We start from the raw sequence: 17,254 nt of genomic DNA on the forward strand, positions 1-17,254 counted from the left end.
GAGATCAGTGGTAAGAAACTCTATGGCACCTGCTAGGCCAGTAAAGCTTGTTAGAAGCGTAGGACTTAAAATGTACTAACATAAAATGGTGAATTTTAAAATTAATTTATAACACAGTTAAATAAAAATAACGAAAAAAGGCCGAGCATGGTGGCAACTGACACTACCCGTTTAAAAGGACCAGTCACCCATTCATCCATCCATTAATCCATTCAACCATCCATGCATCTATGCTTTAAAGATGGCGGCGCCCAGGTCACTCATTGTCAACACCTTCAATGAGACTTTGGAGTTACTGTGATAACACTTGGTGTTTACTAGCTGCGCGAATGCCTTTTAAGACAGTCATTGACTTTCTGGCTACATAGAAAAAGAACATAAGCTCGCAGTTGCTAGCTGCTGAGTTCTTGTGGCTGGTTTTGCCTGTAAAATGGAGTAAAGACGTCCTCATCGTCCCCGTTTCTCGAAGGGAGGCCCATCCTCCACTCTGGTTTATGTTTCATTTTCCTCGCCGCTTGCGCTGCGCCGACGCAGCATGTCACAGGGGCAGAAAAGAGTCATCGATCAGGACCCCGACTACGAGTCTATTCCTCTTCATGCCCAGCAGAAGAGAATCAAGTTGCACGAACAAGATGGTGAGTTTACGGCAGGAGAACGGCTGGCAAGCCTTGTTTTTTCTCACTTGCAAATGCAGAAAACACTCGAGAATAACTCACCGGGCAAATAGAGTATCTCTGGCCACAGTCGCTGTTTGGTATATGTTAAAAGGCAACTTGCAACAACCAGTGCCTTCTGTGACATTGGTGGTGGCGTTTATTTCTTTTTTAAGCTTGTGAGCATAAATGGCAAAATTACATTTTGAAAGTAATTAAATTGCATTACCAGTTACGGCTAAAAATATGCCATTACTTTAAAATTACTTTCGAAATGAAATTGAAATTATTTTTAAATTACTTTTTAATCTTTGACTTATACCAAAAAAATGGATGCAGCTCCTACAATCATTTTACATTTCCCAATTTACTGCATATCAAGAGCAGCTAAAGCTCAGCTTCAAGGGGGCGATGGGCCGGAGGGGGTCAAAAATTTTGCTTTGCTTTGGATATGGGTTGCCCTTTGCTGTGCCATTGTAGCCATTCTACTGATGCGTCTCAGGGCAACCCTCTCTTGTGCATGATTAATAACTTTTTCAGCCTTGGATACAAATAAAAAATCGTTAAAGCAAGTGTCTGTTCTCGTGCCTGGCTTGCGTCGCCGCTCCACTTTATTTTCATCTGCCGAATTGCGTAGCTGGCACCAAGGCACTAGATTAAAGCGTCACCGCATTGTGGCGTCAATGGGCGCTGCAGGACAGGTACTGTACCACCACCTCCTAAAGGGGCTTCGATATTGAAATTGGTTTTTTAGAAAGGGAAATGACGAAGTAGCTGTCTCACATATCTCGGTGGACACCTGAACCACACCGTAAGGGAAGGGAGGAGTGAAAGAAAGAGAGAAAGTGGTGCCGTAGTGGAGGTCTCCGACATCACATAGCACAGGTTCGAACCTGAAAACACCGGCTCAGTAGACGAGCGCCTTAATCTAAACTGGTTTCAGGCCTGCCCGTCATGTGTCATGACGGGCAGTCCGACGCCGCCACGCCGCTTCGAACATGTTTTCTACAGAGCAAGTCTGTATGCTGTGTTGAAAGCTTGTGTGTCTGTTAATGAAGTCTTTCTCAAAATAATTATCTTTACTAGCACTGCTACTTGGTCTTTTGCAAGTGCTGGTAAGTGACGAAACACGCTTTGATTCCAGTAGAGCGCCACTCCATGCATTTGACGTTGTTAGTTTAGATACATTTATACAAGGGCAATAAGCACACAACAGAAATGAACCCTACATAAATTACAGTGAAGGCTTCACTTCGATGTCAATTTCTACAGTTTTCACACTTTTGCTTCGCATTTTGCAACAGCAGCCGTGTCATTCCGTTGCTTGCAGTAGTTGTTTAACATGATATTTGTCAAGCACTTGGCAATAATACTTATTGCCAAACCTGGGTCATGCCCATTCAAGCATGTCACAAGTGTGCATCACGACAGTAATGACACATGCACTTGGGAATTTCAGTCCGCCTCAATTCAGGCTAGCTAGCAAAGAGCGAGCATCGGCATCATCATTTTCTGCTTTTTCACAGTCCACAACAAGCTGCTCTCGGCAGAAAGTGCACTTGAGGGCTTTCATTACAAAATGAGCTCAAAAGCCACCTACATAGCTAAGCACAGGTGTGCGTGAACTCAATCTGTCCAGATCTTCTGCAAACACAGCAGTTTTGAAGGAATGTGCAGCACTTGACAAATAACAGTCCTCATCGTCGTTGAGGTCACCGGCACAAATCAGAGGAAGTGTGTTTTGGAGGCGAATTCTGCCTTTGCACTCGTAAAGCTGTCATATGCTGATGTGGTCAAAATCTTGGTATGGGCTAGTCGGTGGCTTATCTTAAGTCTTATCTTAAGGCTCATTTTCGGGCTGTATGTTGTTCACACCCTCTGTGATAACCGTTTGAGTGGTTTTGATGCTGGTGAGACAATCATGCCAATTCATTCTCTACTTGGCCATACGATGGCCTGTCTGTATTTAAATATGTGCTGTGTTCATTAAAATTTCAGTCATTAGTTCAGCGCCAGATTTGTTGTTTGTGTCGTCTCTTCTGTACCTGTTTTTTGCGCTACGTATACTTTTACTTAAGCTGATGTGGTAGTTACTGGCAGCCATTTATCTGTACTGACTAAACCTGTTCTCCAGGCTGTCTGTGTGTACCTTTCCTAGTAGCACATACTTAAAACTGAACTCACAGATGCCATACTTGGAGAGTTCGAATAGAGCATATGCTGAATGCCTAAAAGCATTCAAAGTTTCCTTTTGTGAGAGTGCCATTGTCGCGTTTGTAAAATTCTGATACTTCAAGCCAGGTCACGAAGGCGTCCAAAAAGGATAGCTTGAGGTCGTCATTCTGCGATAAAATTGGCTCTTCATATACGTCACGACGGTGATAGCCCTTGTGTGGTGCTTTCACATTAACTACCTTCCACCAATGAATAATTAATCTGATGAAGTTGGCAGTTTCTTCATCACGTGAAAGTATGGGCAAATGGCAGTGCGCATCCAAGGCCTCAGCCACAAAGGTGTTGAAAGCCTGTAAGGCTAGCTTAACATTTTGCCTTTCTAAATTGCTTTGGTCTAAAGCCTTCGAAGACAGCTGATAACTGTACGTCAAGGGCTGAGAAGCTTCAAGTTTGTGAAGCTACCTGAGATCCTTAAATGAGGTCCACTGTGTAATGTCAGGGTGGACGGAATTGTCAGTGAGGTTAAGCATGGGAAAATAAAAGTTGGTTCCAGGACTTATTTGGTAAAGTCAGTTATTTCTAACTCACTTTAACAGGTTCACAGCATCTACGATGTAAAACATATGCCACATTGCATCAGCTGGATGTGTGCTTATTTCCTCATCTTATGCAGTGTTGGGAACATGCTTAAAGCCTTCCTGTTGGTTAGTTATTATCTGTTACTACAACTAAAACTTTAAAACCAATTCTTTTCATCCCAAGGATTGCTATCTTCAAGACAGCATGAGGTGACTGTGCACTTAACGTTCCCTCGGGGAGTGTATGTACAACCTCTCGAAATGAGCTTAGCATACTTTGCATCGTGAACACATGTGCAGTAAATGCAGCTTCATCTGTGATCATTGCTGCCCCTGCAATCTTTCCTTTGTAGTCCATAAATGGCAGAATGTGAAGCTCATCTACCATTAAAATAACAGCACTCTTGTGCGATTTCAATTTGCTAAACCTCTGGCCAATGTATTTAAGAAAATTCTGATCGCCTGATTCGTTCTCAGGGGATAGGTGGAAAGATGAGCAGACGTTTCTGATGGTACTTGGATGCGGCAAAGTCGAAGAACCACAGAGCTCCTCAAAAACTTGTACACATGAGGTGATATAGTATGTGATGTGTAAGCAAGCACCATTGTTTTGAGATGAGTACTGCAATCTCTCTTCCTCAAGCAACAACACTTGTTCTCACAAAAATTTAACAATGTCCTTTCTGTTTTAGTGGAGGCTTTGCTCAGTCTTTCCCAAGAGGTTTACTATCAGGCCGGTAAGGCCATTGGATGGACCTTTATCCTCAGGAATCTGCTGCAACTTACATAATATATCAAGTAGACCATTGATGTCACCGATTTCGTCAGGCACAACAGAATCTCGTAAACGTTTCGCTGCGTTGCCTCGAAAACATGCAGTGATACAAAGATCTGCGAAAACAGTGACAGAGGACTCTAGAACCAGCGCAATTTCATTTGCGATATTCTGGAACATGGTACAGTCTGGTTGATTAATAACAGTCTGTTCAACTGGAACACACTTGAGTGCTCTATCATTTCATGCAGTGATGAAAATTTGGGATGCATTTGTTCTTGTCGGTAGCAGGCGGTGGAAGCTTCAATAGCACGAGCAAGACATGTTACCTCCCAGTGCATTTTTGTGGCATCTGGGGAGTGCCTTGCTGGCATGGCATCTTTCATTGACAAATACGAGGGGCAGCCAGGGAATTGGGATGGCACCGATCCAACATGCAGATGTGGCACTTTTAGTGGGACTTCGAGCACATTTCCTGTCCGAGGATCGGTGCATGACGAGGTATGTTCGAGGTATGACGCGTGAAAGTGTCGGGTGCACATCTGCATTGCAATAGCAGAAGTGCGATGCACCACATTACTAACACAATACAATCTAATATTGAGGTAAAGCTTAATTTTTGTCATGGCTCCCTTAAATACTGTACATTTGTGGCAACAGTAGAGAAAATGACTTTGCACCTTGTTGTTGGCAGTAGGCACAAAATCCTTTCGAGGAACTGCACAGAGCCACTTCTTGTAGAGCTCTTCATCCGGTGGGAACAAAAACACTTGAACCTTGTTCCCCTTCTTGTAGGTGCTTGAGCACATAGGCACACAACACTTGTTAGGCATGTCGAAGCCTGCATGCCACAGAACGGGTGAAGCCTGCATGCCGCAGAATGGGCGCAAGAAAAAGAGCACTGAAGCAACTGGCTTGATAAACTAGCTGCATGCAGCAAAGAGGGGAAAAATGTGCCGGAAGGTGATGGAAAGGTCGGTACAGGGAACTGGAGACAGCAGCAGAGGTAGGTCAGTGGCCAGGTGGGACGGCGGGCACTGATGTCACTAGAGAGGGCGCAGGCCTTGAAATTTTTAGGAGGCGTTGGTTGTACAGGGCTTCCCACCTAGATGGAATGGTGAAATGGATGTGCCGACAAGGGAGAGATGGGGCCGTCTAGGTGACAGGAAGATCGGTGGATGCACCGGCGATTTCCGATGGGAGCTCCATGGCAGGTGTCTCGGTGTAGGCCTGGTTTTGAGACACTCCAACGAGACCGCCTCCTTGGGATTGTTCAGGAGGATGGTCGCGGACATGGGCGGCTTGTGGAGGACGCGGTAGGGCTCTTCGTAGGAGTATGTAAGAGGTGCCTTTACAGCGTCTCGCCGGATAAAAAAGTGCGTCGAAGACGCAAGGTCGGGGTGCACGAAGACACGATGATCAGAAGATGAAGGTGGAGCTGGACGCAGATGTCGATTGCAGTTCTGTAAGCGTTCGAGGTAGTGCAGAGGTGGTGGTGATGGAACTGAACAAGTCTCCTGTAAGCCGCAGGGGTGCACTGAAGACGAATTCGACTGCTAAAGAGCCAAGGTTACGACGAATGAGGGTGTAGGCCAAGAAGCACCATAGCCAGGTGGTTGACCCAGTGCTCTCAGTCAAGGCGTGCAGTGAAGGCAGCCTTGAGCTGGCAATGGAGCTGCTCGACCATGCCTTTGGCACAGGGATGATATGCTGTAGTATGGCTGTGCTTAGTGCCAAGCGGACAGTTGAAAGAGGTAAAGAGGGCACAGTTAAATTGCCGGCCGCATCTGTTTTAACAATGCCAGGGCGGCTGAAGCGGGAAACCCAATGCTGAAACAAAGGCTTTAGCAACCGTTTCCGCAGTGATGTCCGAAATGGGTACATCTTCAGGCCAACGGGTGAAGCGGTCAGTCATTGTCAGAATGTACCGGCACTCCTGAGAGGGAGGAAGCAGTACAACCAAGTCAAGATTTACATGGTCAAAGCGACAGGTAGGAAACGCTGGATGGGAGTCTTCATGTGTCGGGTCACTTTGCCGGTCTGGCAAGGAAGACACGATCGAGTGGGCCCACTGGCGAACTTCAGTGTTAATACTCCGCCTGATGTACTGCTGGGTAACGAGGTGTTGCGTGGCTCGGATGCTGGGATGGCAGATGTCACAAAGTGAATGGAAAACTGCTCAACGAAAGGTAGCCGGAATGAAGGGGCGAGGTTGGGCCGTTGACGTGTTGCACCAGAGGGATCCGGGCACAAACGGATGAGGCACCAGCTGCAGATGCAAGGAACGGGGTTGGTCTCGCAGGATTTGCAGCTCAATGTCCTCTATCTCTGCCTGGGCCAGTCACTCCAAGTACACAGCAGATGAAGAAGAGTCAACTTAGGTGATGTGTGAAAGAGCGTCAGCTGCCTCGTTTTTCGGTGCCTTTGATGTGGCAGATATCCGTTGTGAACTCCGATATATAGGCTAGATGACGGAGTTCTCATGCGAATTACTTGGAAAAGTTGATAGGGAATGCATATGCCAGAGGCATATGATCGTTCAGATAGTAAAATTGCTGGCCCTCCAAGAAATGCCGGAAGCGCTGTATGATGGAGTAGATGGCCAGCAGTTCACGGCCAAAAACGCTGTAGCGGGTCTTGGCAGGTTGGAGCTTCCAAGAGAAGAAACCCAGTGGGTGCTACTCTGAGTCGATTTGCTGCTGGAGAACAGTGCTGATGGCGACACTGGAAGCATCCACGCAGGAGCAGAGCCGGAGGTATGGCTTGTGACGTCTGACCACGTGACTCGCCGCAGCCGCCGCGGCGCAGCTCTGACCGTGGTGCGCTGACCGCTGCTTTGCCAGCTGTGGTCATGTGGTTATGCACCTGACTCGGCGTTCGCTTAAGGAGGCGACGCCGCTCTCGTATGCAATTTCACCATTGATGAGGGCATGGCTGAGGTTGTGCCTGAAATGCCTGCGAGGTGTTTCAAGTGACGAACCAAGCATAGCGAAGTGTAATGGATCTTTCGCTCAAACTAGGTTTAGAAGAGGTAAACCGCTGCCAGTTTTTTTCAACGTGTGACAGTGCACGTGCATTTTTGCATTTCGCCTTCATCGAAATGCGGCCCTCAAGGATAGAATCGAACCCACAACCTTGGAATCAGTAGCCGAAGCTCAACAGGCACTGAGGCATTTTTTTTTTCTTTATTGCACCGCTGTACCAACGTGAGGGGCTTTATTTAGTACCTGCTGTCTGAGACAAGGAACGCTTACAAAAGTAAATGTTACACTACTTACTATGGTGGCTCAGTGTTTAGGGCGCTCCACTACTTATTCGGTGTACCCGGGTTCAAACCCAGCCGCGCTTTGATGGAGGCGAAATGCAAAAGGTACCTGTGTGCTGTGGACGTCAGTGCACATTAAAGATCTCCACTTTGTCCATATTATTCTCTTTCTTCTTTCACTCCCACCTTCTTCCCTTCCCTTACAGCACGGTTGAGGTGTCCATCCAGAAGTGAGACTGTTACTGCACCATTTCCTTTCCTCAAAATCCACCACCACAACGTTGTTGGGTTGTTGTGCTAATGTCTCATATATTTGTGGTAAATGACGCTAAGAAAGGGAAGGTATTCTCGATTGGTGCTTAAAGAACTATAGACACATAATTTTATTGCGTGATTTCTTTCAAATGATGCGTTAGATATTAGAATACATGTGTCACCGTGTGGTTTACACCTAGGGCCGCTGAATAATTTAGAAAAGAATTTATTCTTCCATACTGTTTCGGTTTTATCAACTGAACGATGGCTGTGACGTGTAGTTGAACTTTAGGTCATGTCAGGCACGGAAAAACTGTAATATAAATGCTGATACATTGTTTTGACTCACTACTGCACATGAACCAGCTTGCTTCAAGAGCTAAAATTACAAAAAATGACGTATTAGCAGTTATATTACCGTTTTTTTCATGCCTCACATAACCTAAATTCAACTACACGTCACAGCCATCGTTGTGTTGAAGAAACCAAAAGAGCCTCAAAAAGAAATTCAAATATAAATTATGTATTGGTCGTAGGCGAATACCAAGGGGTGCTCCATGTATACCAATTTCGAACGCATCGTTTGAAAGAAAAAAACATGCAAGAAAAGATTTGGTGTCTACAGTCCTTTATTGAGTTAGAGCAGTGCTAACAACTTGATTCAAACCATACATAAACAGGTAAAAGGGGAGGAGTAATAACTCAAGATTTCACATAAACCTGACACACAGTGCCTTAGTATATTAGAGATGAGTCAATTAGGTTTCTTCCCAGACATCACACTTCATTCAATTTTATTGTCGCATATACTGGGTGCCATTTTCACACTTTCAGCGCAGGCAGTTTTAGATGGGTAAACCTACGCACTAGACCATCTCACTTTGTCTGAAAAAAAAATAAAAAAATACGCCAAGTTGCAAAAAAAGTGAGGCTGAACTGAGTCCCGAACTGGTTCGGAATGGTTCCTTTGAATCGTTCCAGTCCGGTTCGAGTTCAGTTTCAAGGTGGCGAAAAATTCGGTTTCGGTTCTGGGTGAAAACTCTGGGTTCAGTTCTGGTTTCAAGTTCAGGTTCGGTTCCTGTTCGACACCCCGAATTTAATTACTGCTATGTCTGCATATGAAAAGGCTGTTCGATTGCATGTAGTCACTGCAGTGGAGCTCGGAAGTCTTTGAGGGGTTGGAATTATTTCTTAGCCTAGGTTTACAATGGCCATCAAAGCCCTGTTGTTCTATGGTGCATGCACACCCACAATGAACTGTTTATGGATATGGCAGTATTAGTTTTAAAAAATTAGTTTCATCATTTTCTTTCCATTCATTTTGAAATAGATATATGCAGTCTGATTGTCCTTGTGAGAATTACACAGTGCACTATTAAACCTCAAGCAATATGCTTTGGATGCAAAGAAATGAAATTTTTTTTAATTTGATGGCAGGTGTAGTACATTTCACTGGCTGCATTCGATGCTGGCTTATGAAGTGAGGAGCGCGCTCGCAACTTTTTTTGCAGTATGGGAGGCAGCATCCACTGGTACAGTGTGTCCTTGCAGTAGTTGGCTCCTGTGTATAAATTAATGAACTGTGTTGAGAGTGATAGGAAGCATATTACAGCACCGCTAGCTGCTGAGGGAAGATTGAGTTCATGTAGTACATCCAACCATGTGTAATTTGATAGCAAAAGGGACGATTGTTGGGCTAGTTGGTTCATGATACTGGAACAAAACAGCACGAAAACACGGGACTACAGAATGGAAGAACACAGACACAGCGCTGACTTACAACTGGGTGTATCTCTTGCAAAAAAGCATTAAATATAGAAAGCAAGTGCAAGAAAAAAACGCAACACACTACTGAAATCATTTTCTAGTATCTAAGAAAGCTGTTTCTTTCACTGCTAATTGAAGAGACGGTTCGCTCAAGCATCCACCTCCTCTGCGGCGGATGATAAAGGCTTCATAGATCTCCCTTTGTATCTGGCTGCTATATGTGGGCAGCACTTTGCACTGGCCGAAATCAGGAATGCAACCACACATTTGGGAATATCAACAGCTTTGCTGTACCTCAAGTCATTTGCATGCTCTCTTAATCTATCGTTAATGCAACGGCCGGTCTGCCTGACGTAAATGGCACCGCACGAGAGAGGGATTTCATAGATCACTTTGCTTTTGCACTCCACATATTGCGTCACGTGCTTTATGTTGCATTCAACCCATTTTTGCTGATGACAGTTTACTTTTTTTGCACAACGAGCTCAATTTGTCAGGAGCTCAGAAGAACAGACGTACTCCACCACGACCCACTATATTTTATAGCCAATGGCTAACATCATGCACATATGGAATGGAGCTATCTTCGCGGAATTTCGTTCAAAAGGTTTGGAGGGATCTCCGCGAGGGATTTCTATATGTGCATGGTGTGCATGTGTCTTTGAAATTGATTCGTAAAGCGTATTTATCTTCGAGCATTGCTTGGATTGAGTCAAGTTGTAAGTTAAGTACGGTGCATTTGATTTCTTTTATATTTCCTCATTTTGTTTGTGCTGCATAAATAGGGCCACCTTTGTGTGGTTTTGTTTCCTTTTTCTCTCACAGCCAAGGAAGCTGCTGTCAAGAAGATTGAGCAAATTGTCCGAAGCCAGTTCTCCAATGAAATCTCTGCAAGAGAGTCTGAACTCGACCTCATTAACCAGGTTTGAACTCATCTGCTAATGAGTGCTTGGAATTCCAAACATCCTCTGAGGCTGCTATCACTGTGCAGTACAGCATCTCTTTGGTATGTTTCCCGCTTGGCGTATGAGTTAGAGGAGAACAAGTTTCACTCCAGTGCCAGAAGAACTTTTCTTTGAAGTGTTTCAGGTGCCGTCTGCAGTTGTGTAGCTGTAGATTCCCGCTGTATAGTTTGCATTTTGATCCCAGCCATTGCACGGGAGTCTGACGCACTCTGCTCTCCTTCTGTTTCTTATTGTCACTTGTGTGACTTTTCATTGCTGAATTGTGGCCAGTTTAATTTCTAGCCCTTCTTTTAGACTCAAGGCCTTCTAGCCAGACATCAGTGTAGAAAAAGACCAGGTGTTGTAGGCACGATGCACGTGCACGCAAAATGAGGAACAAAGGAGGATAAAGAATACAGGACGGCTTGAGTGAGGTTGATTGCTGTGTCTGCTGTCTTCCTGAGTCGTAGTTATGATACAACAGTCAGATTTTTAAGAGAAAGCATAGCCAAATGCAACAATTGAAGAGCGCAGTTTATCCGTTGTGTGTGTACTTTATCACAAAGAGGCCTGTCTTTTGCTGTGCAGAGGATCTATCAGCTGCAGGTGATGCTGGACCGGCTGCGTGTGGGCATCATCACCAAGTACTATGCCAATGGAGTGCAGGCTGCTGCTTCTGCTGACGGTGTATGTACCCTCCTCTCCTGTGAGCTCAGCACAAAAAAAAAAGTGGTTGGGTTTTAACCTAGGTAAACCAAGAGCAGAAGCATGTGCTTAGCCTGGTCGGCCATGGTTTTGCTTTTCTGGGTCATCAGCACATCTGAAGACGATATTAATTTGTTCATAGTATTAATTGAAGACTGTGCGAGGCACAGCGCGAGAGTGTGTTGCAGTTTAATACGAGCCGTGATCGGCTGCGGCGATACCATAGTGCTCATGGGCAGTGGCCAGTGAAGCTAATCTGTGTATGCTGCTGTGGGTTTGAATTCCAGTCGCGGCAATATTTATTTTGTTTTTATTTACTTACGCTAGGCCAAGGTCACCCTCAAGGTCAAGCTTCACATAAACTTGGTGAACCGGTTAGACCTCATGAAGTAGTGCTTTTGCACTAAAAGAAACTCTTTTCAAGTCTTGATGCATCCTGTCTGGCTTTCTCTCTCTCACTGCATGTGTGCGTGCGTGTGCGTGTGTGTGTGTGTGTCAAACATGCACTGGCCAGCTCACATTCCTGCCATTTTTCAGTCGGTGAGTCATGTACCTAAGGTGTTTGCAGTAGACAGTTTCTTTTTTGTTTAGTTTACATTCATGCCTGGCACAGTGTTCAGCAGCGAGTGGAGGAGGCTGGGAAGACAGTCAGCAGGCCTTGGCCAGCGTCCACCCCACCGTGCGTCAGTTCCTGGGCAAGGCGCCGCTGGCCACACAACTGCCACCACCTCGGTCAGAGGAGAGCCAGGCGGAACAGAGGACTCCAGTCACTGTTGTCGCTGGAGACAGCAGCAATGTGGAAACAGCAGTGGCGTCTGAACTTGGTGCTGAGGCAAGTCTCCTGGTTTGGACTAGAGGAGCATGTCTGGCCACGCCTGATTGTTGCATGATGATATAGTTGTAAGGGTTTGAACAAATGAATAATCCTTTTGCCACTTTCAAGCTAATGCACTTTGAGTTGCGGCTGGTGTGAATACTAAATGGGATAGAGTGATAGAGAGGGATGGGAACTGGGAGGAGAGCAGATTGAGAATGCATTGCATATGCAAGAAAACATACATGCAAGCACATGTGTACTCGAGTATCAAAAATTCACAAACACTTTCCCTGCATAGGTGATCAACAATTTGAATTATGTCAATTTTTTTTTTGCAAATTTGAACTGAATAAACTAAAGCTGTACCAAACTTTTCCAGTGCATTTACTCACTAGTAATTTTTTATGTGACTATTGGGGCAGTGGACAGGGCGAAGATTCACAAGGCTTAGGCCACATTCTCACAGCCGGTTTTTCCCTTGCTCCGTGGCCTCTGTTGCGCTGGCAGCCGATGGAGGGGGCTGCTTTTGGACCGTTTTCCCCCCCAAATTGGGCGGCCGGTGCCGCCGGGTCTTGCTCTACGTTTCCGTCGAGCGACGGCGACAGAGCCCTGCCCCACGGAGAGCGCGCCAGTCGCAGCGCGAGCTCGCTTCACGTGACTCACCGCTTGCTTGCTGCGACCAAGAGATGGCACTGGCGACCATTGCGGCTTCGGCGGCGATGCGCGGGTGCGTGGATGCGCGGCCACGAAGAAAGCAGCGAGCGCCCACCCAAACTGGTTTTGCCGGTGCCTCTTTCGATTAGAACACCACTCCGTTCCGTTGCGGCCGCGGTTTCCGTCTCCATCGCCGCCGCGCTGTAGAGGAGACCGGCTGTGAAAATCAGGCCTTACAGAGGTGCTAACATTTGTGAAAATGGCCTGTGGCACAGATTTTCTTATTTTCTTTTTCAGCCTTTATTAACTTGTATAAGTGCTCTGTTTTCAGTTAATTAATTAATTAATTTATTTAATACTGCAGAGTCGCTTGACTCCAAGCAGGGGCGAGCACAGATACAAGTAAAAAACAAGATATGCACGGGTACCATGCAAGAGCAAACAGATAATGCAAAAAAAGAAGCCAAAAAGACAAGGGTTTCACGTACAAAAGGCTCTCAAATTATCAACAAACGTTTCTAACATTTGGGCTATTCACTACGCACTTCGGCAATTCATTCCACTCTGTAATCGATTGAAAAAAAACTGATTGTTTAACTGCATTAGAGTATACATGAAATTCTTGCAGCATTTTTCCATGGTTATAACGTGTAATTGCTCGTGAAACAGGAGTAATGTAATCATGGGTATTTATTCTAATCAGATTATTATATATTAGGTACAAAAATTTCACCTTGCTTCAGTGCGCCTTGTCTGAAGAGATTCTAGGCCAATAGAATTGATCACAGTTGTTACACTATCTGTTCGTTTGTGTCTATTTCAAATGAAATGGGCCGCTGTCCTTTGCACTCTTTCTAATTTGGAAAATTCTTGGCCGTAAATGTGTCCCATAAACAACAGGCATATTCCAGACGAGACCGCACCAAAGCCTTATACGCTGCCAGTTTCACATGTTTTGGGGCCTTCGGCAGTTTACGCCTCAAGCACCACAGAGTCTTCAGAACTTTCCTGCATGTAATATCGGTGTGAGCATCCCAGTGTAGGCGATTAGTTATCTGAACTCCAAGGTATTTCACAGACGAGGATTCTGGAAGTGGTACTCCAGCTATACAATATGGATGTATCAGAACATTTTTGTTTACAAATTCTAAGTACCAAACATTTATTAACGTCAAGAAACATACCCCATTGGTTGCACCAGTTTTAGTTCTTCTGCAGGTTACTGTTAAGTTTAATTTGGTCCGCTGCGGAGTTAACTAAGGAGTATAAAATGCAGTCATCTGCAAATAGTTTATAGTTTAACTTCAGAATCAACCACATTAATTATGTCATTTACATAAATTAAAAATAGGATAGGGCTCAGAACTGATCTTTGAGGAACACCAGATGAAACCGGAAGTGCATTGGAATGTGATAGTACATCAATACAGACCAACCTCAGTTTGTTTTCTATGTGCCCATATAAGAATGCAGGTGTGTTCAATGTAGATGTAGAAACATCCACCATCTGATCGCTGCATGGCAGTGCAGAAGCCGAGCTTGACATGCTAGTAAATGGTGCATTACGGCTGCGACATCTAATCTGGAATCATGACAATTCTGTGGACAGTAAACGCTTCGTTTTTTGAATCTGAGTACCATTTTATGAGGAAACCAGAGAAATCAATTCACTTGGACAGGCTCATGTTATATTTGGTCTTCTATGGCATGCATTATCAAGCTGGTTAAAGCTGTGGCCATACAGCCCCAGGACACTTACTTACCTATGGCACGGGAACAGGGTTGCTGCAGGGCGTGGTGGTAGAGTTTACAGATGGGCCTGAGTTTAGAGCAACTTCCTACTTAGCCTGCACCACCACTGGGATGAAATTCTGCTCCATGTTTTCATAGAAAGCTACGTAAAGACTAATAGCAGTGGCATATGTCTCCAGTGTCCTTCACAGGACATCGTCCACATGCTTTGTGCAAGTTGTTAAGGATTGGGAAATAGTTGCTAATGTGAATGCGACCAAGTTATGAGTTATGACCAGTATTAGGGGTCCCGGTCTAACGTAGGACATCTATAGGATGCTTCATATGCATGACCAGAGCATAATTAGCATTCAGAAGGTTGCAATCCTGCTTTGCAATTCATGGGCCCTCTGTGCTGAGGTTATGGCTACACCTTTTTGTGTCTTGCGAGAAAGGCCAGCAAATGCATACAGACACTCACCTTTCTGCTTTATCCTTGGACACCTTATGTGTTATGAAGATTGGTACTATTATTTGGTTATTTATAGCACTATTTTATCTATACCTCACAAATTTATTTATGCTCTTCAAATGTATATTTTAAGGAAAGCAGTCTTAATTTTTATTTTTTGACATTCACATACACTTAGGTGTGATCAATCAGGTGATAGAGAAATGCATAGAATATAGCCAACCCCTATATATAGTTTTCATTGATTACGAGAAAGCGTTTGACTCAGTGGAAACCTCAGCTGTCATGCAGGCATTGTGGAATCAGGGTGTAGAAGAGTGTTATGTGAAAATATTGGAAGATATTTATAACGATTGCACAGCTACCATAGTCCTAAAGTCAGCAATAAAATTCGAATAAGGAAATGTGTCAGGCAGGGAGACACGATCTCGCCAATTCTATTCACCGCCTGTTTACAGGAGGTATTCCGGGGCCTGAAATGGGAACAGTCGGGGATAAGAGTTAATGGAGAATACCTAAGTAACCTGCGATTTGCTGATGACATTGCCTTGCTAAGTCACTCAGGACATGAACTGCAAAGCATGATCAATGAGTTATACAGGCAGAGCAGAATGGTGGGGCTAAAAATTAACATGCAGAAAATCAAAGTATTTTTCAACAGCCTAGCAAGGGAACAGCAGTTTGCAATTGGTAACGAGGGGATGAAAGTAGTTAGCGAATATGTCTACTTAGGGCAGGTAATGACCGCTGATCCGGATCATGAGAGGGAAATAACTTGAAGACGGGTCATGATCAGCAGTTTACCAATACCCCTCAAGAAAAAAGTATATAACAGTTGTATCCTACTGGTACTCACCTGTGGGGCCATAATGTGGAGGCTAACAAAGGGGGTTCAGCTTAAGTTAAGGACAATGCAGCGAGCTATGGAAAGAAAAATGATAGATGTAACGTTCAGAGATCGGAAGCAGGTGGAGTGGGTGAGGGAACAAACTCTGGTTAATGACATGCTAATCGAAATCAAGAGGAAGAAATGGGCTTGGGCAGGGCATGTAATGCGAAGGCAAGATAACCGGTGGTCCTTAAGGGCAACGGAGTGGATTCCAAGAGAAGGAAAGCATAGCAGGGGGCGGCAAAAAGTTGGGTGGGTGGATGAGATTAAGAAGTTTGCTGGGATATGGTGGCCCCAGCTGGCAAAAGACAGGGTTAATTGGAGAGATATGGGAGAGGCCTTTGCCTTGCAGTGAGCTTAGTCAGTCTGATGATGGTGATGATGATATTAAGGAGTGTCATAATATGATCACGTCATGATGGTGGGGACTCGGACAGAGATTGGAAGTGTTGTGCCTGCTTATCGGTGAATATACAGCCCCCAAAATCAACCTTTGGGCTTTGAGAGCTGTTGGTGCAGGGACTACTGCTGCCTCCAAAAAAGGCAGTTTTTCTTTCTTCAGGAGAAGCATAATGTAATGATTCAGGCTGCTTTCAAAATTCATTGTCTTGTTTCAGCCAGGTGGTGCTATGGCCTTGTGCATTTGGTGGATGTAGATTAGAAAGTGTTGGAAAGATTTTAGATAACAGAAGGCTGGTCTTCCTTGAAAGTGTGGTACCATCTGACAAAAAAAATTCGCAGCAACACTTAGTTACTTTATGTGTTGGCAATGCGATAGCCTTAAAAGCTGTTTATGCCTTTACCGGAAGTGAGGTCATTTCCCCCCAGCCAGTGGGTGAATTTTATACTCCTGATGAGGGTTTTAACACTGTCACTTGAAAAAATGACCTGACAGACTTTCTATGCTCAGCTCACTGAAGGTATTAAATGGCATTAAGCACCACTGCGGCATCTGCTCTGGCTTCGACAGTTTGAAAAGGCGATTTTAATGCAGCCATGCATTTAACGCTACGTTTTCCTCTCTCTTTGTCTGCAGGTTTTGGTCTTTCTGTCTGTCCACACCACAAGAAAACTTGAGACACCCCTTATACACCTTCCTTTTCAAATATATCCAACTAGGCCATTACCACTGCCTCGTGCAGACAGATGGGGTTTGATAGAAGTAGGTTCCGAAAAAGAAAGAGTGTAAGAATAGTCACTGGAACAACATAACCCCTTCTTCTGGTATGCGGGTAATGGAAACTTGTTTAAAGGACACTTGCTCATTTAATAGCTTGCTTGCAATAAGTGCAACAAAGCAGCGACAATGTTGCTTTAAAAAATTAGCTGCGGTTTAACTACTGCTGTACTTGGTTAGAGAGCGAAAGTTATGGTGCATAGGGCAACTATATGTGGCTTGGCGTCTGTAGCATCAAGTGCGTTCCGGACACTGGATAGGCAGCGCACCCATCTTGCCTTGTTAACGGTTGATTGCGAGAGCTTGCTCACTCAATGAACCCTGTGGCCTGTTGCTGCAGTGCCACGTGTCTGCCACAATGTTGTCAGTGCTAACGCATGCAGCCCACATCTCCCCA

The 17,254-nt window shown here is 44.9% G+C and overlaps 1 protein-coding gene across 1 annotated transcript in view; it reads left to right on the forward strand.

Moving 5' to 3' along the window:
• Positions 1–245: 245 nt before the first annotated feature.
• The window catches only part of D12 (YEATS domain containing 2 homolog D12), a 54,461-nt gene continuing 37,452 nt past the window's right edge, over positions 246–17,254 (forward strand). The window contains exons 1-4 of the mRNA XM_089548497.1: positions 246–635; positions 10,294–10,391; positions 11,001–11,099; positions 11,731–11,949. Coding sequence (XP_089404623.1) covers positions 536–635; positions 10,294–10,391; positions 11,001–11,099; positions 11,731–11,949 — 516 coding nt within the window. The 5' untranslated portion in view covers positions 246–535. The remainder of the gene's footprint in view (positions 636–10,293; positions 10,392–11,000; positions 11,100–11,730; positions 11,950–17,254) is intronic.

This window comes from Amblyomma mixtum, chromosome 6 (assembly GCF_055824585.1).
Source record: "Amblyomma mixtum isolate Tamu chromosome 6, ASM5582458v1, whole genome shotgun sequence".
Taxonomy (NCBI): Eukaryota; Metazoa; Arthropoda; class Arachnida; order Ixodida; family Ixodidae; genus Amblyomma; species Amblyomma mixtum.